At 43.8% G+C, this 25,513-nt stretch overlaps 2 protein-coding genes and 1 pseudogene across 4 annotated transcripts in view; 2 read left to right on the top strand and 1 right to left on the bottom strand.

The window, feature by feature from the left end:
* The first annotated feature begins 80 nt into the window (after positions 1-80).
* On the top strand, positions 81-1,791 carry COX6A2 (cytochrome c oxidase subunit 6A2). Its single transcript, XM_081835352.1, has 3 exons — positions 81-300; positions 1,107-1,249; positions 1,583-1,791. The coding sequence occupies exons 1-3, from the start codon at positions 207-209 to the stop codon at positions 1,673-1,675; spliced, it is 330 nt and encodes a 109-aa protein (XP_081691478.1). The 5' UTR covers positions 81-206; the 3' UTR covers positions 1,676-1,791.
* Positions 1,792-3,901: 2,110 nt separating this feature from the next.
* The window catches only part of LOC309326444 (integrin alpha-X-like), a 39,328-nt gene continuing 17,716 nt past the window's right edge, over positions 3,902-25,513 (bottom strand). For both annotated transcript variants that reach the window (XM_081835167.1, XM_081835168.1), the window contains 21 exons: positions 25,134-25,216; positions 24,448-24,577; positions 21,585-21,727; positions 19,757-19,900; positions 18,183-18,389; positions 17,563-17,693; positions 16,684-16,841; positions 15,783-15,943; positions 15,095-15,226; positions 12,168-12,241; positions 11,360-11,501; positions 11,138-11,251; positions 10,914-10,993; positions 9,595-9,678; positions 7,881-7,959; positions 6,646-6,753; positions 5,609-5,695; positions 5,353-5,466; positions 4,859-4,951; positions 4,540-4,650; positions 3,902-4,279 (listed from right to left, as the gene is read on the bottom strand). In XM_081835167.1, coding sequence (XP_081691293.1) covers positions 4,163-4,279; positions 4,540-4,650; positions 4,859-4,951; positions 5,353-5,466; positions 5,609-5,695; positions 6,646-6,753; positions 7,881-7,959; positions 9,595-9,678; positions 10,914-10,993; positions 11,138-11,251; positions 11,360-11,501; positions 12,168-12,241; positions 15,095-15,226; positions 15,783-15,943; positions 16,684-16,841; positions 17,563-17,693; positions 18,183-18,389; positions 19,757-19,900; positions 21,585-21,727; positions 24,448-24,577; positions 25,134-25,216 — 2,492 coding nt within the window. In that variant the 3' untranslated portion in view covers positions 3,902-4,162. The remainder of the gene's footprint in view (positions 4,280-4,539; positions 4,651-4,858; positions 4,952-5,352; positions 5,467-5,608; positions 5,696-6,645; positions 6,754-7,880; positions 7,960-9,594; positions 9,679-10,913; positions 10,994-11,137; positions 11,252-11,359; positions 11,502-12,167; positions 12,242-15,094; positions 15,227-15,782; positions 15,944-16,683; positions 16,842-17,562; positions 17,694-18,182; positions 18,390-19,756; positions 19,901-21,584; positions 21,728-24,447; positions 24,578-25,133; positions 25,217-25,513) is intronic.
* LOC309326502 (high mobility group protein B2 pseudogene) lies at positions 7,210-22,949 on the top strand (annotated as a pseudogene). The gene is made up of 3 exons (XR_014161586.1): positions 7,210-7,566; positions 12,672-12,884; positions 21,992-22,949. The product of XR_014161586.1 is annotated as a high mobility group protein B2 pseudogene (transcript).

The raw sequence follows: 25,513 nt of genomic DNA, 5'->3' as shown, positions 1-25,513 counted from the left end.
CAAGCTGGGCTATGTTTGTCTCTGAGATTGATTGGCCAAGCATGGTCAGATGGGCATAACTGTCAGGTCTGGCAAAGGGGAGGAGAGGGCTGTGGTGTAGGGAGTGTGCAGGAAGGCCTTAAACACAGGAGAGTGAAGAGAGACCAACCAGCCCGACGAGGAGAGACCTCTATTGTTGACAACCTCGGACGTCCTTGGCTTCACACATGATTCCCTGGTGGAGGGCCACACGACTGGTGGCCCACGGACGAAAGCTTGCCACAGCAGCGGCTAGTGGGCACCACGGTGATGGGTCAGGTGGTAAGTGAATTCAGTAAGAGACAAGGCCAATAGCATAAATGATTACTGAAAAATTGTTGAGCAGCACCACTGTTCTTAGGTCATGATTGTTATCTATTTATTCTTTCTTTTACCTTAATGGTTCAGGGGAAAGTATACACTTTTAAAAATTAATTTTAAGAAACTTTATTTTAACTTGGGGGACATAAATGATGCCTGAGATTTTATTTGCTCCTTGCTTCCACTTGCTTCCACTTGCCCAATTTTTGTTTCAAAAGACCTTTGCTTCCTTTAATAATCTGTTATTGGGACACTATGCAAGGTATTATGTATTAGCATATGCCTTTTGGAATGGGGTCCCTATTAGGTTTGGAGAAGTGTCTGTCCTAGGAAGCTAAGTACATATTAAAGTGACGGCATCTTCCACTATCTAGTTCTATAAGTGCCCCTTTCTCTACACACACACCCGGCCAATTAACTGAAATGTACTACCCCATTGCTTTCCCTCTGGGTTTGTACTCTTGGAAAGATGCCGGTGATTTGGTATCTGATCTGTTTTCCACAAAAAAGGACAGCAAAGAAAGGGACCTTGAGAATGACCTTATTTGTCTGTTAGAGGGCACTGTGCAACAGCAGATCATAGAGTAGGTACTGGGCAGAGGGTACTTGCCCCCTGAGAATCAAAATGTGCCAGTGGCTCAGGATAACACAAGGAGGCATTGTGTTGCTCCAAGGAAGTGGATGCCACAACACCACACCAATGCCATCTGCTGCAGTTTATGCTTTGCATTTGGGATTATCCTTTCTTTTTCCTATTTGTGATGCAGTGCGAACATGGAAAATCTTGTCCTTTGTGGTGGCACTTCCTGGAGTGGGTGTCTGCATGTTGAATGTCTATCTGCAACAAGCAAATCACCCACATGAACCACCTGAGTTCATCCCATATCATCACCTGCGCCTCCGATCAAAGGTAAGAATTAAGCAGGAGAGTTCTGATAATGGATTAGCGGGAATCATTTTCCAAAACAGATAGGTCAAGCTATGTGGCTTGGGATATTGATACTCAAAGGACACCATGTGAATTATTGTTTAGTCTTTTAAAATGTCAGCTGACTTTGGTTTTTATTCTATGGTTTTAGTTGTCTGCTATTTTACATCATACTGTGCTAGCTGCTTTTAAAAATATCATTGTAATGATTGTCTTCATTATATTAAGGGGTATGCAATTTAAAAAATAAATAGATGGAAGGGGGGGTACTGGCAATCTAGCCCTCAGTTCTCTTTCTCTCTCCTTCTTTTTCAGCCTTTCCCCTGGGGTGATGGAAATCACACCTTATTTCATAACCCTCACACCAACCCACTGCCCACAGGTTATGAAGGAGACAGCCACCACTGAACCACTGCCATTCTTTCTTACGGGGGGACAGGGAGGCATATACCCCTGTATAACTTTATTACTGCTTTGAGACAGGTTTCCAGGGATAATAAAATCTCATTTTGATGGGTGGAGCACTTTCTTGGTATTTCAAATTGTATTGTATTGGAGGCAGTTTGGGGAAATGTGTGTGTGTGAGGGGGGGAGTGTTCTTCTGTCAAATTTTCAGGGAAAAGAGGTCAGCTGGGAAACAGTTGATGCCTAGTGCTTTAGATGATAGCTTTCAGCCACGGCTGCTGAGGTTAGCCTTGAGATGTTCAACCCCACCCCTGAAGAAGTCCTGATAGCCAATTAACAGTGAAAAATCTGTCAGGATTGCAGCTGATCTTCCTTGCATTGCTGTGCTTCCTATGTTTACAGTTCCTAAAGACCTGGATGACTTCATGTGTATTTTGCTCAAATTTGCATCATGTAATTCTTTTTTTTATTAATGTTGATAGTTATAAATTTATATCCACATACCAAGTTCAAGATGCAGCATAACTGTGAATGAAAGAAACAACCAACCACGAGACTTCTTCAGGCAGCAACTGTTTGCACAGCAGATTAAGCTGCAGGAGGAACAATCTGATACATCTATCTCCAGTAAGGGAACATGGTCCCCAGGCAGAAAAATCCCAGCATTTCACCTAAAAGCATTTCATCTAAATGCTGTGCCTGAGATCTTAAAACCCAGGGCCAGGATTAATTTATGGGTAATAAGTGCATTTGCAGATATTTGACCTTTTTTTCCTTCCATGATCCATTTATTCAAAACCTCTCCCCTTTCTTTTTGCAAAAGCTGGGAGAATTTGGGGGTAGAGATAGTTATATCTGGAGTACAAGGGCAGGGACCAATGAATAATTGTTATGGAAGATTGAGAAGGAACTGTGCAAGACACTTATGCCTCACCCCTTGACCACATAAATTTGGTTCAGTCTCCCTTCCAGCAGCTAAGATGCTGCTGTTCAGTCTGCTACGTTTATAAGGACAATAACATTTTACCACAGGTGTATTGCTGGATGTGCTACAAACATAAGGCACTCTTTCTCACACGTCTGCAACGTATGACTGAAATTCACCAGCCCATAGACATAGGGATTAGAAGCCATGATCCCTAGCTTTCAAAGCCATGATAGGTATATTTTCCTGCATAAAAAAGCACTTTTTTGTAGGACTGTGTGTATGTCAGGAGTGGGGAACCTGTGGTCCTCCACCTGGCATTACACTCCAATTCCCATCAGGGAGCTATTCAGCAACAGCTAGAGGACCACAAGTTGTCCATTCCTGGTACAGGCATTTCTCTACTTATGCATGTTTGACTTGCGCATGAACATGTGAAGTTTTGGGAAACAATTAAATAAATTAATCTAAACTGCAAAAATGTGTGAGCAGGGCAAAAATGGCCTGAAAAGAACAGGTAAAGGTAAAGGTAAAGGTACCCCTGCCCGTACGGGCCAGTCTTGACAGACTCTGGGGTTGTGCGCCCATCTCACTTAAGAGGCCAGGGGCCAGCGCTGTCCGGAGACACTTCCGGGTCACGTGGCCAGTGTGACATCGCTGCTCTGGTGAGCCAGAGCCGCACACGGAAAGGCCGTTTACCTTCCCGCTGGTAAGCGGTCCCTATTTATCTACTTGCACCCGGAGGTGCTTTCGAACTGCTAGGTTGGCAGGCGCTGGGACCGAGCAGCGGGAGCGCACCCCGCCGCAGGGATTCGAACCGCCGACCTTTCGATCGGCAAGTCCTAGGCGCTGAGGCTTTAACCCACAGCGCCACCTGCGTCCCTGAAAAGAACAGAAAAACTGCAAAAATGGCACGAAAATAGTGGGGAAATAGCTAGTAATTCCATAAGCCCTTGCACTGATCTTTGAGGCCTTAGAGAATTGGAGTTTGAGAAAGGAGGTTTGGAGGGAGTAATTTTCATGGCTTTTTAGTGGAGTTCCACTTTTTAGATGCTGTTCCCCACTACACATGATTTCACGTACAGTGGACACTCGGGTTGCGAACGTGATCCATGCGGGATGCACGTTCGCAACCCGCAGTGTTCACAACCCGCATCTGCCTGTCTGCAGTACTTCCAGGTTTCAGCGGTCTGCAACCTGAAAAAATGCAACCTGAAGCAGCTGTAACCCGAGGTATGACTGTATATACATGCACGGTACCTGGGAATGTAACCCCCATGTAAGTGGGGAGACGCCTGCATAGGTTATCACCTGTAATGATGTCACATGTACATATTTATCTGTGTGCACACATACATACCCCCCAACATAACTCAGCATGTGAGCAACTGTGATACACGCGACGGTCATTTTCTACCGTCAACTTCTTTCTTTTTAAGGAAACTGCAATCTATGAAGCAGACCTCAGTTATGTTCAGGAGCAATTATCTCATCTTGTTCAGTCCATTTGATTATTGTGGGCATACTATAAGATACCCTATAGAAGGCATGGGTTGTGGGATTGGCTATCCTTTAGTAGCAGCAGAACTGGGGCCAGCACCACTGTCTTGTTGTGGGGATCCCGCCACCTCACCATCTCCTGCCTCCATCATTTGTTTGTACTGTCGTTTGAAGAAGCCAACCTGGAAAGAAGGGAAGAGAGCGACAAACACACACAGAGAGAAAATTCAGATGAAGGGTTTGCTCATCCTTGGGGTAATGGGTAAATGGCACCAGAAGAATCAATGAAACAAGTATAGACCACGTTTGTACACTGGGCACTTAGGTGTGGAAGCTTTCTGCCCCAGCCATCTCCCTACTTGTGTGTGTTTGATGTGGGCCAAAGTTACTCCCAAAGGCCCTCCCCTCACTTATAAGCATACTTCTAAATGTCAGTCCTCACCTTGTAAAGAACAGCAGCAATCAGGGCAAGAAGAATGAGTCCCCCCACACTGCTACCAATGATAACAGGAAGGTAGTTGTAAGGCTCCAGGAATTCCACCACAGTATTTGCCTACAGGGTAAGAGGGGAAAAACTGAGAGGGAGAACCTGGTGACGTCATGCACTAGGGTTAATTCACTTGAACAGTGCCTCATCCAGAGCTACAAAAGGTAGCCTGGAATGCTAACTTCTTCCCAGCTCCTTCTAGACAACATCTGGAGATGTCCTGGCTCCTAGCTATGGCATATGGATAGTGTGTCTCCTTTTGACCTATCATTACCTGATTCTGTGGAAGGCCCTCTTTCTGAGTATATATTTTCTCATCGTAAGAAATCTTTGCTGAGCTCACCAAGGTCACTTTCTTCTGCTGGGTCTGAAAGACAGAGACAAACCCTCTCAGAGGTGGGAAAGGTACTTGCCTGAAAGATTTCACCAAGAAGGGATCCAAAAGGAGTAACTGGCTCTCTTTTTTTTTAAAAAAAGTTGCTTTGTTGGTATAGAGATGTAACTGACTGTGAGCATATCTACTATACAGCAACTTAAATTATTTGTATAACGTATTGTCATAGGGTCCCCCAAAGAATCATAGGAACTGTCATTTGGTGAGGGTTCTGTTGAGAAGTCTGGTCACCACTGAAGAAGAGTTCCTGGGGTTCATAGAATGGCTGCACCCAAAGATGCAGCTGGTTTGGGTGTGCCGCACAGAAGATTGTTAACATCTGACATGACCTTCCCACCCCTGCACCAATAGAGCTGCAGCAGTGGCCTTCATACCTGGGAGACCCATTGGAATCCCATCTTCCCCTTGATGCTGAACTCCAGTGGTTGCTTCTGCCCCAGGGATGGAATGTTGCACCGGATTGTTTTACAGGTGGCCACAGAGCAGTCCTGGAAGGAGGTGCAAGGATATCCTCAGATAAAGTGCTGATGCTGAGTATAGCTACCCCTTAACCTAAAGGGGTCCCCAGAGTCACCCAGTCCAGGTGCTTCTGAAATAAGGGGATGTACTTTACAGTGGGGATGTACTCACCAGAATGGAATTCTTTCTTAGTTCTGCCACAAAATCTTTGGCCCCTTGGGTGTCTGCTTCAGGGGCACACTGAGCTAGGTGGTTCATCTAGGGAAAGGGAAAGCAAATTTCATATATGTAAGAGGCTAATAATAGCCATCACAGAAGCCTTTCACTTGTAATTCATGTATTTCCACACTGTTTGTCTAAACAAGTATGCTAGTTCAAGGCTCAGGGCACATGCAGAATATCTCTTAACACAGGTTAGGTAGCATGGTTCAACTGTACTGAGAATGACAGTGGGAAGAGGCGTGCTAAGCAGCAACGGAAGTCTGGCACTGTTCATGCTTCTGGGTAGAGGGCAGATTTTAATTCTTTTGTTGTGACCATGGAACCAGCAGGTAGGGAAGAACATAAAACTTGCTCTCATGAATCAGATAAAAGGAACAGCAGGTCCAGCAATGGCCAGTCAGGTACTTTTAGGAAACTCACAAGTAGACCGTGATGGAAACAGCCATCCACTGTTGTTTGTCCCAACACCTGTTAGTCAGCAACACTTCCTCTGAACCTGGAGGATCCATTCTCCACTCATGGCCAGCAGCCATTGATAGGGCTATCCTCCATAATTTTGTCTAATTTGCCTCTATTTACTTATAGAATAGCCTGGAGAGGCTCTCAAAATGGCTTTAAAAAGATTCTCCGGTTAAATCTCACTCAAATCTAGCACAGGAATTGAATAGGCAAGATTGAAACTGGGAGGGGCTTCATCCATACAAAAGGAGCTTGCTGAATGAGCCCTGCCACTAGAACATAGAGAAGGAGATGGCCCACTCTGGATATACCCTCCTCTATTGAAAGAGAGCCATAAATTGATGTGGTATGTGGAGGGGTATTTTCTTTGTCCCCCTTGAATTTCCAGCCAATCAATTTTATTGGGTAACCCAAGTTCTAGTATTATGAAGGTTGAAAAATTTCTGGTTGTCTACTATTGCTACACCAGTACTTAATTCAGTCCTATTAACCAAAAATAAATCATATTTGGTCTCAGAAGGATATACCTCAGGAAGGATGTCCGCGGATGCATTCCACACCCATGTCCCATTCAGTTGCACAGGGAACTGAAATGTGATTGAGACAGGAACCTTTCGTGTATATGTGTTCTTCACCTAAACAAGAAGAAGAACCTGTATAAATGTGACAGGAGCCCAACAATCAGCCCATTGCTATCACTAACCAAGATATATTTTCCCCATTCCACAATAAGGATGGAAGAGAAATTAAATTCAATATGCATTTAAAGTCAAATCTACCTAAGATGATGATGATGATGATAATAATAATAATAATAATAATAATAATAATAATAATAATAATAATAATTTTATTATTTATACCTTGCCCATCTGGCTTGGGAAACTCTGGGCAGCTTGCAGTACATATAAAAACATACAGTAGTAAAACCTCAAACATGAAAAAAACATTTGTACTTTCTGAAGCAATGTGCAAAATGAAACAGTCATCCTTTGAAATGCACACTTTTCCAAATTTTGAGATGCAGTTCTCCAGCCAAATGCATATACAAATACTAGGGTAGAGTGTGTGTGTGTGTGTGTGTGTGTGTGTGTGTGTGTGTACGCACACACACACACACACACATATACCAAAATGCATTTTATTCAGGAAAATTGCTTTGCACAAATGTGTAAATTAGATAAAATTGTATACGACATGTATATTGGGAGAAATTTGCACTAAAATACTGGTGAATTTTCATGAGAACTTTTTTTTCTTTAAGCAAACTGATGTGGAAATGTGGAGAACTGAATTTAAGACTGGAAATTTGAGAAACTGATAGAAACCAAATGTGACATATTTTCCCATCCCCATCCTACAAATGATTGTTGTACTGCCAAGCCCTTCTCGCCTACTATATGGCTCAAGCAGTGGCAGCCTTGGGGCCAGGATAGCAGATGTACAAGGTGGTTGAGGGATCTTTCCCTCTTTTAAAACTTTTAAACCAAGGAGCTTGTTTTGTGCTGCTTGCGCACACCCACCATGCCTCTTCTTTCTGCCTACATTTCCCAAAACAGCTTCAGAGCAACATAATACAAGATGATGTCCGGCAAGAGGGATGCAGCCAACCACACTCCCCAGAGTGGCTCCAGTATGACATATTGTGTTGTGCTGCTCTGAAGCCCTTAGCTGAAGGTCTGGATTTATTCCCTAAACCTGGTCCACAGAAATTTTGCCTTTTTCAAATTCTTAATTCCACAATGCTCCACAAACCCCTCACCTCATAGCGATGTTCCACAGTCTGATTTCCGTCTTCCTGACCAGCAGAAAAATTGACATACTTGGTTGACACATCAACACTGGAAGAAAAGAGGTGGGGGTCTGAGAAAAATCACTATGTAATAAAGCAATCAATCTGGGTTTGACCAATGCATTCCAATGGCTTTTTGGAAGATCAAAGCATAGCATTGCTATGGCAATTTAGATGGGGTCAATATTTTCTAGCAGCCAATGCCATTCATTTTAGCATGTCCTCCTGAAATGAGTATATTCTGATTGAACCAAGAAAAGTGAGTAAGTGATTGATATCACCTTGATGCTGATATCACCTTGACGGTGACTCGGAAACTACAACTAATCCAGAATGCGGCAGCTAGACTGGTGACTGGCCGCCGGGATCATATAACACCAGTCCTAAAGGATTTTCATTGTCTCCCAGTGCATTTCAGAGCACAATTCAAAGTGTTGGTGCTGATCTTTAAAGCCCTAAATGGTCTCAGCCCAGTATACCTGAAGGAGCATCTCCACCCCCATCATTCAGCCTGGACACTGAGGTCCTCCTCCAAGAGACTTCTGCTGGTTCCCTCACTGTGAGAAGCGAAATTACAGGGAACCAGGCAGAGGGCCTTCTCAGTAATGGCGTCCTCCTGTGGAACACCCTCCCTTCAGATGTCAGGGAGATAAAGAACTACAGCCCTGTATTGGGAAGTCTTTAATGTTTGATGTTTTATTATGTTTCAATATATGCTGTAAGCTGATCAGAGTGGCTGGGGAAACCCAGCCATTTGGGTGGGGTATAAATAATAAAAATATTTAAATTATTATTATGATGCACATCTAGCTGAAAGGAAGCCCTGTTAAATTCAGTGGGACTTGCAAGTAGACATGCTTAGTATTACACTGCAAGGCAATAGCCAACAAACAGCACGCTGCAGGGCAATAGCCAGCAAACAGAAATTGGCCAGTTATTTGCAAAATGGGGGTTATCCAATAAATCAGAAGTGGCAAATTCCAAAAGATTCAAATTCATTAAACTTGAATTCATCCAAAATAATTAATTAAACAGAAGAAAATGAGGAAGCTGAAAATTCAATAGGCATTGGAATAGAAATTGATTTCTAAATACGGTATATGTGGAAATATCACCAGATGGATCCTAATTACTTTGTTAGGGATTAATACAAAAGGATTGCAAGAAGACCACTATTTTATCCTCCACCAAAGTATCTAAACCAGTATAGAAAATGTGCAGCTTCTTGGGGAGAGAGATGGAGTAGGCGTGTATGAGGTCAGTGTTGCTATCAGACTGAGTAATAGTAGTAATAGTAGTGGTGGTGGTAATAGTAATAGGTTCACTATCTCTGCTTTATAGGCTTATGAGGTCTGCGGAAGTTGAAATCTTTTGAAAGCCAATCAAGCCCTGGAAAACCAGCAAATACTGTTTCATCTAGGTCTTTCAACCCCTGAAACAAAAAGGGGGTGGGTTCCATTTAGTGGCTGAAATTATAGAGCCGCCATGAAACACAGACCCATGATAATTAGGAAAGGATATATGGCTGGAATTTCTTGTTTGTACAGAAGGATCATTATTCTAGGGCACTAGCCCTAAGAAAAACAGTGGTTGTGCAAACAAGCCTTCTGACAGTCGATAGTGAGTTGAGAAGGGCAGCTGGGTGGTGGGCTGGGATGCTCCCAGAATACTTGCAGTCACGTACGCATTAACAAAGACATATACTGCATATTTGACAAGCAGCTTCGCTTGGTGAATCATGTCCGGAGTGACAGGGCCATTGTTGTCACTAGAAAAAAGAGAGAGAGGCAGAGTGAAGACTGGAACAATTATCACGTATGCCACTGCCCCATCATACACTGCTACATGCACTGTGGTTCTACAACATTAGGGCTTGGTGAATCTGTTCACTTTGCTTTCATTTTATCTCTTTTTCATTCTGAAGTTCAGCTCTCCACATCAGTCTTTGTTTTTTTAAAGAGTCCCCATGAAAATTCACCAGTATCTGGGTCCAAAATTCTATTATTCACATTTATATATGTAATTCTGAATGATAGACACATTTTTGCAAAGTGTATTTTGCCTAATATTTATATTTTTCCTAATCTAATACATTTTTGTATGCTATTTTCACTAGCCTATTTGTATGCACACTTTAGCTTAGCATATGCATTTTTGTCAGCATTCCATGACTGGAGAACTGCATTCCAAAATTCAGAAAAGTACAGATTTTAAAGGGTGCCTGTGTTTTGGTTTCCATACTGTTTGGGGAATATGGTGGTGAATCAGGTAGATTTGCTTGCAAATGTGAAGTGGGTCAAATTTCTCCCCCATCCCACTGCCTGTTAGAATGTATTGGGATACTCATGACCTGATTTGTATTTCCTAGACTAATATGCAAATTGGGATGCAGTTATCCTCTAGTTTTCATGCTTCTCAGAATGTTGCAATGTAATTCTTAGCTCAAAAGTGTGGCATATAAAATTGCATTTCTAAACGCATACAGTATGTGCATCTGCGAAAAAAAATACATATACAAGTAATGCAAGTTGCTGTATGGTTGTTATTTTTTATCACTGTATGGTTGTTATTTTTTATCACATGGAAATGAAAAAGAATTAGATGTCAAAGAAATAAACAACTATATGACATTCAGAGGACATCTGAAGGCAGCCGTGTTTAGGGAAGTTTTTAATGACTGATGTTTGAATGCATTTTTAACCTTCTGTTGGAAGATGCCCAGAGTGGCTGAGGAAACCCAGCCAGATGGGTGGGGTAAAAATAATAAATTATTTATGAATGAACACTCTCTGAGTCCCATCATTATACATTTAAGGCTGCAAATCTTATGTGACCGTAAGTTTCATTTACCGTAACTCAATGGGACTTACTTCTGATTAGAATTTATTGGGATTGCATTACAAACCAGTTTGAATGTGGCCTAGCCATCATGACAACTGAAGTGAAACTGATTCAAGCTGATCAAATAGGAACATCTCCCAAGCCAGGCACATCAAACCTTACCTGCCAGCTGTGGCATTGATCTGTATCTCTCTCCCTAGATCTGCATTCTGGGAGACGGAAAAGGTGGCAATGAAAATAGCCTGCAACAGATGATGACACAATAAATGAGTGAGAGGGCAGCCAGGTGCTATTTGGGGAGAAAGGAGGAGTCTACTCTGTTAGAGTAGAGATCCTAACCAGATGACCACAGTTCTCTGGTCCACTTGCTTACAGAAGGACTTTACCTCAGCCCCAGCCCGAAAGATGGGGTGGTTGATGTTACAGGTGGTGTTCCTCATGGGGTCATCCTCTGCCGAAGGGGTAGAAGCACATTTAATAGCCACATTTCTCCTGTTGGACTGCTGTGGGAGGGATCAGATTGGGGAATTGGTTAAGATAGTGAGCAACAAACTTTTAGGCCAGCCCCGATCTCCTGTTGCCGAACTGCCACCTTTTGCCTCTTATACCTTCAATAGCGAGAGCCTGCGGTAGGACAGTGCGGAAGGGTAGAAGAAGGTTATAGTGGTGCCATAGGAATTCTCCCCATCATTCCGAATGAAGACTGTAGCATTGAGCTCAGGGGTCAGGCCCACCACCAGCGTGTCCATGCTGAAGGAAAAAAAGAAGAGGGTCTCTTCTAAGCTTAAGAAAGTAAGAAGACCCTGCTAAATTAGGCCAAGGGCGCATCCAGACCAGAATCCAATTTTCACAGTGGCAAACCAGATGCCTATAGGAAGTCCACAAGCAGGACCTGAGTGCAATAGTGACTCTTCACACCTGTGATTCTCTGCAACTGGTATTGAGAAGCATATGACCTTTGACAGTGGAAGCAGATCATAGCCTTCCGGGATAGTAGCTGCTAATAGCCTTATCCTAAGACAATATGTCTTAGGGCTCAATCCTGCCTGGAAGTCATTCCCTCCATTGTGGAGACCCTGACCCGGCCCACAGAAGCTCAGGGGGGTGGGGAGGGAACACTCTCTACATGCCCATCCTCCTTTGTTACTACATTATTGTTACTACATTTATTATTATGTGTTTCAGAGATGAGCCTTGGAAATCAAAGTGTATTCTGCATCTTGGCTCTAATTAAGCCATGAAGAGATGAAATTATGGGGGGAGGCTAAGAGATGAGACCTAGCATTCTACCCTGCAATGCTCTAACACTGAAGTCACAAGCACCTGAAATGCACCAGGTTCAGTGATTCTGGGCACCAGGTTCAGTGAGTCTGGGCAGCAGAGTAGGGTGACATGAAGAAGAAAAACATACATTACCCTGAGAAATTGAAGGAGGTTTTTAGCTGGTCTTTACAGACTCCATCTGCACCACAATTCTTTTGGAAATGTAGCTGTGAAGAGAAGAAGGGTGGGGTACAGACATGGGCATAGTCAAGGGAGGGTGAGGGGCAGCTGCCCCCTAGGTCAAGTAAAGCAATAGAACTGCTTAACATAACTGACCAATCACATCGGTTCTGTCCCCCTAACAAAAGTCCTGTCCCCCCCCAACAAAAGTCCTGCCCCTCACAACAAAAATCCTGGCTATGCCCATGGATATAAACATTGTCAGAGTTTGAGGATAGGTGAAGCTAGTAAAATTTTGTTGTCTAGAGCTGAAATGTGAAAATGTTTTCACATTTCCCACTTTCCTAACCTTCTGGAAACTGCCTGCCAGCTGTGGGCAGGGCCAAAACCAAAATGGGCTGGGCCACCCCACACACTCTCATACAACAACCTCATGTACTATCTCTCTTCCCTGTGGTTTCCACTCCTACTGTTCAGGTGACTGAGAAAAGGGAAGACTGAAGAGGAATTCCCCACCACCAGTTAACATACAGAATGGGGGAGCAGATGGGTGGTGGAAGACAGCAACAGGAGCTGCTACCTCAAGGTGCATGGGACTTCTTAAAGCAACAATGTCTGAAGCAGAAAAGGGGCAATGGAAACCTTTGGGAATCTCCACTTGAAGGCGCTCTAGGTGACAACCCTGTCAAGGTAGGTTAGGCTGAGAGAGAGACCAGCCAAAGGTCGCAATGAGTTTCATGAAATCTGAACCTAAGTCTTCCTAGGTGTACAAGTCTTCCCTGCACCCTAGTGACAGCCAGCTGCATTTAATAACAGTCTATGAAACTTAGGGTTCATCCAAACTTCCACCTAGAAGTTTTTCTTTTTTTTAAAAAAATAATTTTTATTAAAGTTTTCCAATTTAAAACAAATTAAATCCAATTTATAATCTTTTTCCAATAACCAGGACTTCCCCTCCCCTCCCCCTCTTGTCTTCCAGTTTAACAAATCAATTCAACAAATTCTTATCCCCAAATTACACTTATCGTCAATAACCCAATTTTTCGAAAATTCCCATCCCCTAAGATCGACCTAATTCCCTTCCACGAGTTCCCCCCCTTCAAGTATAATGCAGATAAAAATAAACAAGATAAAAAATAGTTTTGCACCCTTTGGATTCCAGATTTCCCTCCCCCCTTTCCCGGTTGCGTTCCCAATATCCCTCGACATCTGATATCTTCCTGGGGTTCCCACATCTCACTAAACCCAGACCTCTCTAGTCCTTTACCAGTCATTTTTAAATTCGAGTGTCCAATCATAGAAGGAGTCTATCTCAAAAAGGGGCCCATTTCTTCTATCCAGATTTTTATATCCAGGAGCAAAAACTCCAATTTTATTTCTGTAAGCTTGTCAAATCTGAATGTCCCAAATGTTCCCACTTCCAGTTCTGTCCAGATCTTGTTATTTCATTATTCTTATTAATCACACTCCTCCTTTTTATTTTTTGCTTTTTCCCTGCTCTTCTGCCGAAATGTTCTATTTCCAAAAGTTTCTAGTTTCTCTGCAGAGGCTTGTTATTCAGGAGCAAAACATTGCGTCATGTCCCTTTCATTTACATCCATTGTTTTCTATAGTGTGTAGACCTCTGTAGACAAAATAATGTTCCATTTCTGCAGTTTCCCAGGAGATAAAAAGTTCTGTTCAACTGTTCAAATTTCCAGTCAAAAACACTTGCAATATCCCTCAGCTCCTCTAGATGGATTTCAGTAACTGAGTTCCCTTCCAGATCACATCCACCAATCCAAGTAGCTTGTTGATCCTTATTTGAAACATTTTATATCCAATTTATAACCAATGTAACCGGCAAAGTCCTCATAACAAAGTCTCTGTTTTGTTCTTCCGTTTTGACAGCTCTTTGACAGCTGTCAAAACCTCCGTTTCTCTTCCCCAGGCATTTTCACCAGTCGCTCCCGGGGTTCCGGGGGGGGGGGGTTGCTTTTTAATTCAAATTCCACTTTTCTCCTCCAGCTCAATCTTATATTTTTCCCTCGCGAAGTCACTAATTCATCAAGATAAGGTCACTCTCAATCTTAGTTGTTAAGTCCTTTGTTTTGGCTCTTCTACAATTGGGGGGGGGATGACTTCCTTTTTATACCCCCCCCCCCGCTCGCTCCGGATTTTAAAAATTTATCCCTCTTTTTAATCCATATTCCAATTACTCACGGGTTGTTCTTTTGGATCCAAATTTTCAATGGAAGAAGCCAGCGCTCTCCACCGAATGGCATGCGGCTTCGCTCGGCAGGGGAAGCGGCGGACTCAAAGCACACCCCCCCAGGTGCCCGCTCTCCAGCCTTTAAAAAGGCTCTTTCGCGGGCCGGGGGGGGGGCTCAAAGGTGCCAGCCGAGTCACCATGTCCATGGGGCTCCGTGCCCATGGTTTTTGCGGGTCCCCGCGTCGCCGGCGCGGTAGAACCCAGCCCCTGCTGAGCCGGCTCCCTCCGGAGCACGGAGGGAGCCCGCCATTTGGCGATGGCGCCAACCCGGAAGTCCCCACCTAGAAGTTTTTCAAGCAATTTCCCCCTTGCCCTGCTCTGATTGAATTTTCTCTGAATGAATGCTAAAGAGCAGTTTTCTCTAGGGAAAAGCAGTGGGAGAAGAGCAAGTACATTTAGTCAACTGAACTGCTGAGAATTTTTTAGCTAGAATGTGCAACCAATGGCCCTTCTATATTGGAGGTTCTTCTTGCTGCTAAAGGAGAGTTTCAGGGAAGACACTTACAGTGTGAAACGGTGAAAAATGGGAAGTGGTAAGAAAGGAAAATGATCAAAGACCATTTCCCTATATAAATTAAGCCCTTTGTCTCTGCCACTTCCATTTACAGACTGATCAACCAAACAGGAAACAGAGAGTGTATGGACTCACCGGTGCTGTAAATATAGGGGAGCTATCTTTGCTTAGGATGGCTTGCAGGTTGTCAACACCAGGAATGGGATCTCCAATGAGAGTATAATTCAACCGGAGGTTTATGGGTGTGAAGCTGTCTTCTACGCAGGTCTTGCGTAATGGAGGGGGAGAAGAAATAAAAATAAGTGAGGATCTGCTTTATTTTGTGATTAGAGATGGGAAAGAAATTTGATCCAGGTTTCATTTGAAGCTGAATCTACCAAATTTGCACTTTTCAAAACAACATGCAAACAGAAATATAGCTATCCCTTGAAATTTGCACTTATCCAAATTTTGCTATGCAGTTTGCCAACTAACCAATGTTTACAAAAATGCATATGTTAGGGGAAGTGTACATCACATTGGTGAAAATAGCACACAAAATGTATTACATCAGGGAAAACTTTTTGTAAAATTGTGTATGTTAGAACTGCATATAAAAATGTGTTTATTAAGAAAAATGCATTAAAATATGGATTAATTTTCATAACTTTTTTAAAAAATCTGAAATTGCTGCAAAGTGAATTTAAGTGAATTTAAGACTGGAAAAATGAGAAACTGAGATTGACAGATCCTTCTATCCCTAGTGGTGACAACACTTGTTTCACGGACCCAAATGCCAACATTTGTCTTTGCTTTTAAACATCCACTGGATCTCTGAACTCACCGGCAACTTTATGCGATACTCCTCACAGTGTCTCTTCAGTCCCGTTTTTATCTCCTTGGTGATGGTGGAAGAGTCTGGGTTTCCGTTAAAAATGGCCCGAACCCTCATTCGACCAGGATCCAAGTTCAACTTGTACTGAATGGTGTTCAAAATGCTGCTGCCTGAGGGAGAGGAATTGAAAAGACAACACAGAGAATAGGATGCTGAGGGATACAGTGTGCTGTGCAGATTCTCTGCAAAGGCCCTTTAGCACAAAATCCTTGTGAACTTCTGATGCTCGCAGCTAAAGCTATGCATCCAGTATTGAGGAATGAAATGCCTACCAAGTTAAGAGGAAGCTTACAATACTAGGTCTTATAACTGGGGGCCATCTCCTTGCTAACACCCTCCCTTCTGGGCTCTCTAGGGGCACTGGACTCAATGAAGGGCTCACATCAGAATCTGGCAGTAGCTTTCAAACAAGGCATTAGAGTTGTGCTCCAGGGTGAAACATTCAGTGCATGTGGGTGTGGAGTAAGCCTCTGGGACTTCACTGTTACCTCACACAAAGCAGAAGTTCACCCGGAGTGTGTCCAATTGTACCAGTATTCCTTTTCAGATGTACATTGCATGGGAAAGTCAGTAGCAGTAAGCAAACTATCTTGATGGGAAGCTGTCCATCATTAGTAATTGCAACATGGAAGAACTTCTGATAAGTTTCTCAGGGACCCAGAGGATTCTAGGAACACAGTATGAAAAGCCACAGGAATATGGTAATGATGGGTAATCAAACTGTGTGGCAAGCCAGCTTCTCTGTTGCCCCACTTCTTGTACTGAGGGGTCCTCCTGTCCTCAGCATGTTATGTGCACTGTCAGCTAGCACCCAAGCCCGGCTTACTCCCTCAAAGTGCTTTGGGCCTACCTTGTGTAAACCGAGGATCCATCATAACAGTGAGGCAGACAGTTGCCTTACTGACTTCCTTGTTCAGAACATCCTGGTCCTGGCATTCAAAGGCAGCGATAGGGATCTCATTCGGGGTGAAGGTGATAGTGGGTACTACTCGTACCACGGGCCGAGCCCTGTTGCAGACAGAATGGGGTAGGAATTTGAGGTGGAGGGAGACAAAGGTTCATTATGTAGCCCACTGGGGAGCACAGGGCTAGTGCCATCCGGACATTCCAACCATGGGTTATATTTGCAAAGTGTTTAAAAGAAGTGCATTCCAAACAATTGTCACATGTCCAGTCTGCACATTATCTTGTGCTGTGTGGGACATTTCTGTTGCTGGGATATTGCATGTTCTCAGCATTCAAATGACAGGGGAAATGCCATCACCGCCCTGGCTTACTGAGCAGGACTAAGCTGTACAAGAGTTGTGGTTTTCGATGAGGTCTTCAAAGGTGTCCCTACTTGAAGCAACAGCTCGCTTAGACTGTGGATGCCAACTCTGCCATTAAGGGAAGCAGAATGGAAGACACAACTCTGAGGTTCTCCTACATAGGCTTCTTTGTTATCAGTGTGAGCTATGTTCCATGATAATTAATTAGGGGAGGAGTTCTATTTGCATCTCCCACCTCAGCCACCAAAATACATTGGATCAGTCCAGAGAGCTCTTGGCATTCCTGCTTGTGACTGACACTACTACTTGCTCAACCATTTAAAAGGGTTATTTTAATTTATTAGAATTCCTTTTTAAAAATATTAATGAGAGACTGATTACTCTCTAATGTACTACAAAGGAAGTGTGCATGCAGACTTTTTTAAAAAAAAGTTGGCTCCAAGAGTCCCGAAGCTCCTTACCTTAGCAGCAGCACTCTTCCTTGAGCCCCCACTGCTATGTCTGGGAGTCCATCTCCAGTCAGATCTCTCCCGGCACCAATAGCCTGGCCAAAGTAATGGAGCCTATTGGGAAGCAGAGAGCCTTGGATGCGCTAGGAGCAGGAGAAAGAAGGAGAGGTTGGTGCCTGAGGTCTCCTTAGAGGAGGACCCTCCAGCAGATCTTCATACCACCAGTGACCCTGAAGAGCCTTTGGATCTAGATGACCTTGTCCCAAGACTGGGGGCCACCCATCCCAGATGTTTTGTTCCTGGCTGGCTCTTGGACTACCCCCACCACCCCATTCTACCCCAGGGGCACAGGAGCTAAAGTGACAGTGAGCCAGGCAGGAACTTCAGGGTTGTTGGAAGTGCCCAGTTAGCTGCACATGAGGCTACTCAGGAGGAGGGGAACATGAATGGAAGTACCTGCCTGGATCATTAGACAGGAAGGGGTGGAGCCTCAAGCTCCTATATAAACTTCCAGTCTGAGCTCCTTCATTGATAAAGTAACTTCTTCAAGCTTCAGCCTTCTTGGACTACCAGACAGTGAAATGACAGTTGCCTGTGCTTCCTGCTATGGAGTAGAGGGGCTGAGGGCTCACCTGGCTATATGTTGGGTTGATGGATCTTCTGCTCCCATGGAATATGTACACAGCTCCTCTGTTCTCATCCTCCATTGGAGCCCCAATGGCCACATCCGTCCATCGGTCCCCAGTTATTTCGCCTATTTCTGCTATGCTGGCTCCAAAGCGTCCCAAGGGCTGTTTGGCTGCCCCCCGCAATTTCTGGCTGCAGAAAAACCCATCCTCCTGGCAAATGATGAAAGGGGACACTTGAGGGGTTGAAACCAAAATAGTTCTGATGAAGTTGTTCCTTCTATTTTCAATCTCCTGCACTATTTGTTCCATGGCACCCCCTTGTGCCAGAAAGGGGACAGACTCAAAGGAATCAAACTAGTAAGACAGTGAATGCCCTGTAATTTATAGAAATTATGGAAGCAGTCCCTTCTGACTTTCATTCTGCACTTCCCATTTTTCCATTTGGCAAGATACTTTGGAGCCCTTGATGAAAAAAAGACCAGCTCACATTGGGCTCTGACCATCCCCATTGGTGGACGCCAATTACTTTTCCCATCTCTTCATTTCTATAAGTAAAGCAGCTATCTATCTGGTTCTTTGGTGGATGTCCCAGTTCTCCTCTCCCCTGCTATCAGGGCTGGGAAAATCCATGAATGTCATTGAAAAACATCTGAAGAAGTGTGCATGCACACGAAAGCTCATACCAAGAACTGACTTAGTTGGTCTTTAAGGTGCTACTGGAAGGAATTTGTTTTGTATTGAAAAACATGACATTCAAACACTATCTCCCTGCTTCCTCCACCCAGCAACTTGGAAGAGCTGTAACTTGTGCTGTGTGACATCACAACATTCCATGTGTCCTTCCCTGACCTCACTCTACATCATTAGCTGCCAGCTGTCAGCAGCCAGGAGTACAGAAATACAGAACAATGTGATGCCCTATAAAGGGGTCTGTTCCGCTGTTTAATTAGCACTGCTCAGCCTTCCTTCAAACCTCTTGTGCTTTCGCAAAAGAAACCAAAGCACAAAACGTGCTCTAGGAAGGGAAAATACTTTTGATGTCCCAGTGCTACAAAAAGAGCTGTGCTCAAACAGGGATGATAGAAAATTCTGATGAAAAGAAAAATGGGAGAAGAAATTGCTGATGTTCGTGTATTCATCCCATTTCTGGAATGGAAACAAATCTAGTGAATACAATCAGTATTCACTGTTGTTGTTGCTTTCAGTCCACAAACGATATGTCACTATGTTCCCCTCTCCCCCACCCGCACCTATGCATTACATTTCTTTTGCAATGAAATGCATAGGCTGGAATAACTTCATGGTAATGTAACTTATGTTGTTTATGTGTTTAATTACATATGTACACTCTAGTTACAGATATGTACACTCTGAAAGTTATGGAATTTTGCCACATTGGACAGTGAGACAAATAGCATAGTTTTGGGTGCAGTGGAACAGAACAGTGCTGCATTCAATAAATACAGGGTGGAGTGGGAAAGGATGCCTTCTTACATCCCTGCCCTCAAATAACTGCTCTTGGTAGTTGCCTTGTGCCACCAAGTAAAAAGGGCAGGCCTGCATTCCCCTTCACCTACCTGCCTCTCGCAGATGTAGACCACTCCTCCTGCCACGCCGTCATAGTACATGGGAGCACCAATAAGAACCAGATCTGTGTTTTTGTCTCTATCAAGGTCCACGGAGCAAAGCGTAGCACCAAAGTAGGAGCCAATCTGGGGGGACTAAAAATCACCATTGTTATACTTTTTCCATTTCTTGATCTCCCTGACCCCAGGCATTTACACATCCTTCTCTTCTTCTTTTCCCCATCCAATGGACTCTCCCATCCATCCATTCATTACCTGGGGCTAAAAGAGAGGGAGATTTATACCGTAGGCAAACATGGTGCAGCAGCACATTTCAAACGTTTTGAGACAGATGTAGCTGTCATGGCTTCCCACAAAGAACAGTGGAGACTAAAGTTTTATAATGATGCTAAAGGTTTCATATGCTAACAGTGCCCAGAATTCCCTAGGTGAGAGTAATGACAGTTAAAATGGTTTGAAATGGCAACCAGTTCATTGTTTGCAACTACAACACTTCCAGGATTGAACACCTTGCCCAAGTCTCTAGATACTTCAAAAGTTACTTTTGTTGTTGTGGTACTTATAAATCAGGAACAGGGAACCTTCTTCTGCCTGAGGGCCACATTTCTTTCTGAGAAACTTTCTGGGGGCCACCTGCCAGTAATAGGTGGGACCAGAGGCAAAAGTGGGTGGAAAAATAAATGTGACTGCTACCTTTGTACAGTAGGCTAGTTTCTTCACACCCTCTCTAGCCTCCATCAAGGAAAGCAAGAAGCCTTATCATAGCTCAATGGCGCATTCAAGTCAGGCACAAATATTATGGATTTATGACTTCCCCTAAATTCATGGGACCAAAGGGTGCTAGAATTTAATCAATGCTTGGGGTGTTAACCTGGGTGCCAGACATGGGATTTAGCAAGAGTTAAAATTTAAAACCAGTTAGCTTCCCAAGTTCAGGAAATTGTCTGGGAGAAGAGCCACTAAGGAGAGCAAAAGGAAAGTGATGGGCCATTTAAAAAATGTCAAGGAAAGGAGATTCTGTGCCAAACAGCTCTTGTGTTTGAATCCAAAGCTGCAGCTATGGGAGAAGCAAGAGCCTCATGGGGCTTTGATGCTGTGAGTCCCTTCATCGTAGGCTCAGTGTATACAGTGGTACCTCTGGTTGTGGACGGGATCCATTCTGGAGCTCCGGTCAGATCCCAAGGTTTTCACAACCGGAGGTGCCTATTCTGCACATGTGCGTGGCTCGGTAGAGCGCTTCTGCACATGCGCGCATGGCTAAACCCAGAAAAATACTTCCAGGTTTGCTGCATGCATATCCCGAAGGATACGTAACCAGAGGTGCTAATAAGTAGAGGTTCCACTGTATGTGTAAATAAACCTTATATCATAAAGGCACCAAAGTCTCCACTGTGCCTCATTGCTGAAAGGAAACATGAACTCTGGGTTAGCGTGCCTGAAACTCCTTGGAATCTCACACCACTCAGAGATTGGGGATGGCATGCAACATTACTTAAGCAGGGGCCAAAGCAGATGAAGTAAGGGGTGAGGCTAATGAGAGTGTATGGCCCGGGGAGAGTCTTGAGGGCCAGATAGTGAGGTCTGGAGGAATACATGTGCATCTCTGCCTGGGGTTCCATAAAATATAAAGACTGAGGCTCTGTTCTGTTATTCAAATGTACAGTGAGAATTAAAAACAGTTTGTCAGAATTAAGGGAAGTCATTTCAATGGGAGATCCTGTTTTGTGGGCTGCATGGTCAACTTTAATTGCCACAGGCAAAGGAAACATGCTCAGATATGCACTGACACAACCCGCCGTTCATCCCGAAGCCTTCTTACCTCCTTTGGAGACAACTCTGATGTCTTCTGCCACTTCAAATTTTGTCGGCTGAACAAAAAGACTTTGCCAGCATGTTGGTAGCGAGGGGCTCCTACCACAAAGCTGATCTGGCCGTTCACTTGAACCATCTGCATCACATAACCTTGTAGGGACACAAAGGCAGTGAGACAGGTACAAGGAGAAAACATAGCTGCATCTGGCAATGGCAGAATCTCCTCTATAGTTCTATATTTATTTATTTAATTTCTATACTGCTTTATATTTTTAAGAAATATCTCAAAGCAGTTTACAGCACATTAAAACATCAATAAAACATGATTCAATTGCAGCAAAGGAAGCTGATCCATGTGCTTTACTTGACACCCCCCCCCCCACGTCGCTAATGGCCACTGTTTCTCTTCCTCAGCTCTGCCAGGCAAGGTGCTAAGTACCACAGACATCTTTCCCTACTGATCAGGGACCGTTGCCCCAGCCATGGGCAAAGGCGACCCAAACAAGCCCCGGGGCAAGACATCCTTGTACGTTTATTTCATGCAAATGTGCCGCGAGGAGCATAAGAAGAAGCACCTGGACACTTCAATCAACTTTTTTGACTTCTCCAATAAATGCTCTAAGAGATGGTAGACAATGTCAGCAAAAGAAAAGGACAAGTTTGAAGACATGGCAAACTTCGTTATGACATGGAGATGAAAATATTGTATTCCTTCTAAAGGGGAGAAGAAGAAGAAAAAGGACACCAATGCCCCCAAAGACCACCACCTGCTTTCTTCCTCTTTTGTTCTGAGCATCACCCAAAGATAAAGTGACCACCCAGGTTTGTCTATTGGCAAAGAAACTAGGAGAAATATGGTCTGAGCAAACAGCAAAAGACAAACAGCCCTTTGAGCAGAAGGCAGCAAAACTAGAGGAGAAGTGTGAGAAGGATGTGCCAAGGGGAAGGGTGATGTAGGAAAGAAAGGTCCAGGTAGGCCAGCAGGCTCCAAGAAGAAAGTAGAACCTGAAGAGGAGGAGAAGGAGAAAGAAGATGAAGATGAGGGGGAAGGGGAGGAGGAAGAAGATGAAGAGTGAAGTTATAAAGCTGCTGTAAAGATTTTGTGCTCAAAAAGTCAATGATTTTGCTAAGAATGTGAAGTCGAGTGCAGCTCATTGTTAGATTCAGTAAAGAAACTGTACAGAATTGTGTATAGGTAATGTGATTGTAGGGAGACCTGTATTCTAATGTAAGTAGTAGCTAAATGCCACTACTGTTAGAATTTTAAAAGCTGATATTGTCAAAAGTTCAGGCATATTTAATGGTCCTTTGGATTCAGTGACAGCTTGATTTTGAGCAGTTATTAAAAAATTGTAGTAAAATTGGTAGTCAACCTTGTCTTGCATACTATTGCATTGTATTACATTTTTAACAATTTTGTAATAAAATTATGTACATTATTCTTGTTACTATGCTGTAGTGTTAATTTGCTTAAACAGCTGGAGAGTCTAGTACAGTGGCACCTCGGGTTACAGACGCTTCAGGTTACAGACTCCGCTAACCCAGAAATAGTACCTCAGGTTAAGAATTTTGCTTCAGGATGAGAACAGAAATCGGATAGCGGCGGCGCGGCGGCAGCGGGAGGCCCCATTAGCTAAAGTGGTGCTTCAGGTTAAGAACAGTTTGAGGTTAAGAACGGACCTCCAGAACGAACTAAGTTCTTAACCAAAGGTACCACTGTATAGGCCTGTGGTAATGTCATGAAGGGTAAGATAACCTTAAAGCAGCATTCTCTAAATTGGTATGCTCAAAACATTTTGATCTGCATCTCATTTTCCTTGACTGTTTACTGGATTTAATGACATTTGTCCATAACATTAATAAGGCATGAAGTTGGAGAAGGCTGACTGAAAGGAGAAGCTATATTAGACTTAGTTCATGTTGCTACTTTTGAGACTGGAATAATTACAAGCAACTTTCTCCTAATTTTCACATAAAGCAGAAGTGGGCAACCTGTGGCCCTTCAGATGCTGGGCAACAATTCCCTTCCCTGACTATGATGATGGTAGTTATTCAGGAACAAGTGGAGGGCCAGAGGTTCCCCACTCCCAATTGTACAGCATTGCAAATGTTCCTCTTTATAACTAGGACTGTGTATCACATGCCTCTTAAAGTGGTACTCTAAAGTGGGGCTTGTAGTATGAAAAATCTTGTGTAAGTTCAGACCTAAAAAGTATGTAGGAGAAAATTAAAAGGTCAAAGGTGCCCAATTCTATAAACAGGGATAGCTAACCTGTGGTCCTCCAGATGGTGTTGGATTCCAACTCCTATCAGCCCCAGCCAGCGTTGTCAATGGTCAGGGATGATTTGAACTATAGTCCAGGTGGTGCTGTGGGTTAAACCACAGAACCTAGGACTTGCCGATCAGAAGGTCGGCGGTTCGAATCCCTGCCACGGGGTGAGCTCCAGTTGCTTGGTCCCAGCTCCTGCCAACCTAGCAGTTCGAAAGCACGTCAAAGTGCAAGTAGATAAATAGGTACTGCTCCAGCGGGAAGGTAAACGGCATTTCCGTGCGCTGCTCTGGTTCGCCAGAAGCAGCTTAGTCATGCTGGCCACATGACCCGGAAGCTGTACGCCGGCTCCCTCGGCCAATAAAGCAAGATGAGCGCTGCAACCCCAGAGTCAGCCACGACTGGACCTAATGGTCAGGGGTCCCTTTACCTTTACCTTTTACCAGTAATATCTGGAGGGTCACAGATTAGTCACCTCTACTATAAAGGGGTGACTTCTCTGAACTTCCTACTAGATACCGTACTAGACAAATACATCCAGCACTTCATGCAGAGCCTTAGAGCACAAAAAAAGAAATAATATTTGTTTTTGACAGTTACCGAGATAAGCATCTTTCATATCCTTAGTGGAGCTGGGCACATCAATAAAGGCTGGTTTATCAGGGTCCCCATATAGGAAGAGTCCTCCAGACCAGTCATTGGCTCCTACTGCCCCCAAAATGGGTCCAACCTAATTCATCACAAGGAGTGGAAGAGATAATACCAAATCAGCAAAGAAGAGATGGTGTTAACCAGCAGGAGGGGATAATCCTAAAATGTAGACTGCATGAGCACTCTTATTATTACACAAGAGTATTATTTTTTAAAAAATATGTTTACTTTTTGAGGAGCCAGTTCTACAGTTCCACTTGCACTGACCTTGCTTGGTCAAATCAGGTCTCCATGAGTCATCCCAACACTGGATTGGCCAGACCAATTCATGTCCCAATCAGGTCAGGCTTCCAAGAGGACTTAACTCCACAAACTTACCTAACTCTTCAAAAGTTGGAACCGTATATATTCCATTTTGTGTTAGCAGGTGTTCATTCTGTCAGTGATTTACCATATCTTCATAACCAAGTGGGCATTTGAATCTGGAGTCCTGAACCACCTAAATCTAAATTTCAGTGTATCAGGCTGGTCCTCTATGTGCCCAAATTTAGCTTGTTTTGGAGGATTGGGATGAGAAAGCTGAGATTTATCAACCTACAAAAAAGAAGAATTGGTACTGGATTGAAGTGACTCACCGGGGTTAGCAAGGAACTGAATCCCTCCTGGGACATCTCATACTGGAAGGAGCTTTGGGATGTACCACCTTGGGAATGTGTACCTGTAGACAAAAGATGGGAAGAAAGAGATGCAGGGTGGTAGAACTTGAGAGCTAAGGGGTAATATCTAGCTAACTGAGGATGGAGTCTTGTAGGCAGAGGTGAAACCTCATCCTATTGGTGTGGCAGAGGGTAGCCTCTGGTTGATCAGAGCAAGACCCTAAATGGGGAGGGAAAGTGCAGAGGGAATGTTAAACCCTCTCAAACCAAGCAGGAAAATGTCTGCTCCCTCACATAGATATTCTAGCATACAGGTGAGAAACTAACCAGTAGGCCAAATCCTAATCCTCTCACAGACC

Source organism: Podarcis erhardii, assembly GCF_964252035.2.
Source record: "Podarcis erhardii genome assembly, chromosome: 13".
In the NCBI taxonomy this organism is placed as follows: domain Eukaryota; kingdom Metazoa; phylum Chordata; class Lepidosauria; order Squamata; family Lacertidae; genus Podarcis; species Podarcis erhardii.
The sequence above is the reverse complement of the archived record's forward strand: the minus strand, read 5'-3'. Positions and strand labels throughout refer to the sequence as shown.

Coding starts and splice junctions, on each gene's coding strand:
- COX6A2 (XM_081835352.1), top strand. CDS start 207: ATGATTCCCTGGTGGAGGGCCACACGACTGGTGGCCCACGGACGAAAG. Junction 301..1,106: donor CCACGGTGATGGGTCAGGTG/GTAAGTGAATTC, acceptor TTTGTGATGCAG/TGCGAACATGGAAAATCTTG. Junction 1,250..1,582: donor ACCTGCGCCTCCGATCAAAG/GTAAGAATTAAG, acceptor CTTCTTTTTCAG/CCTTTCCCCTGGGGTGATGG.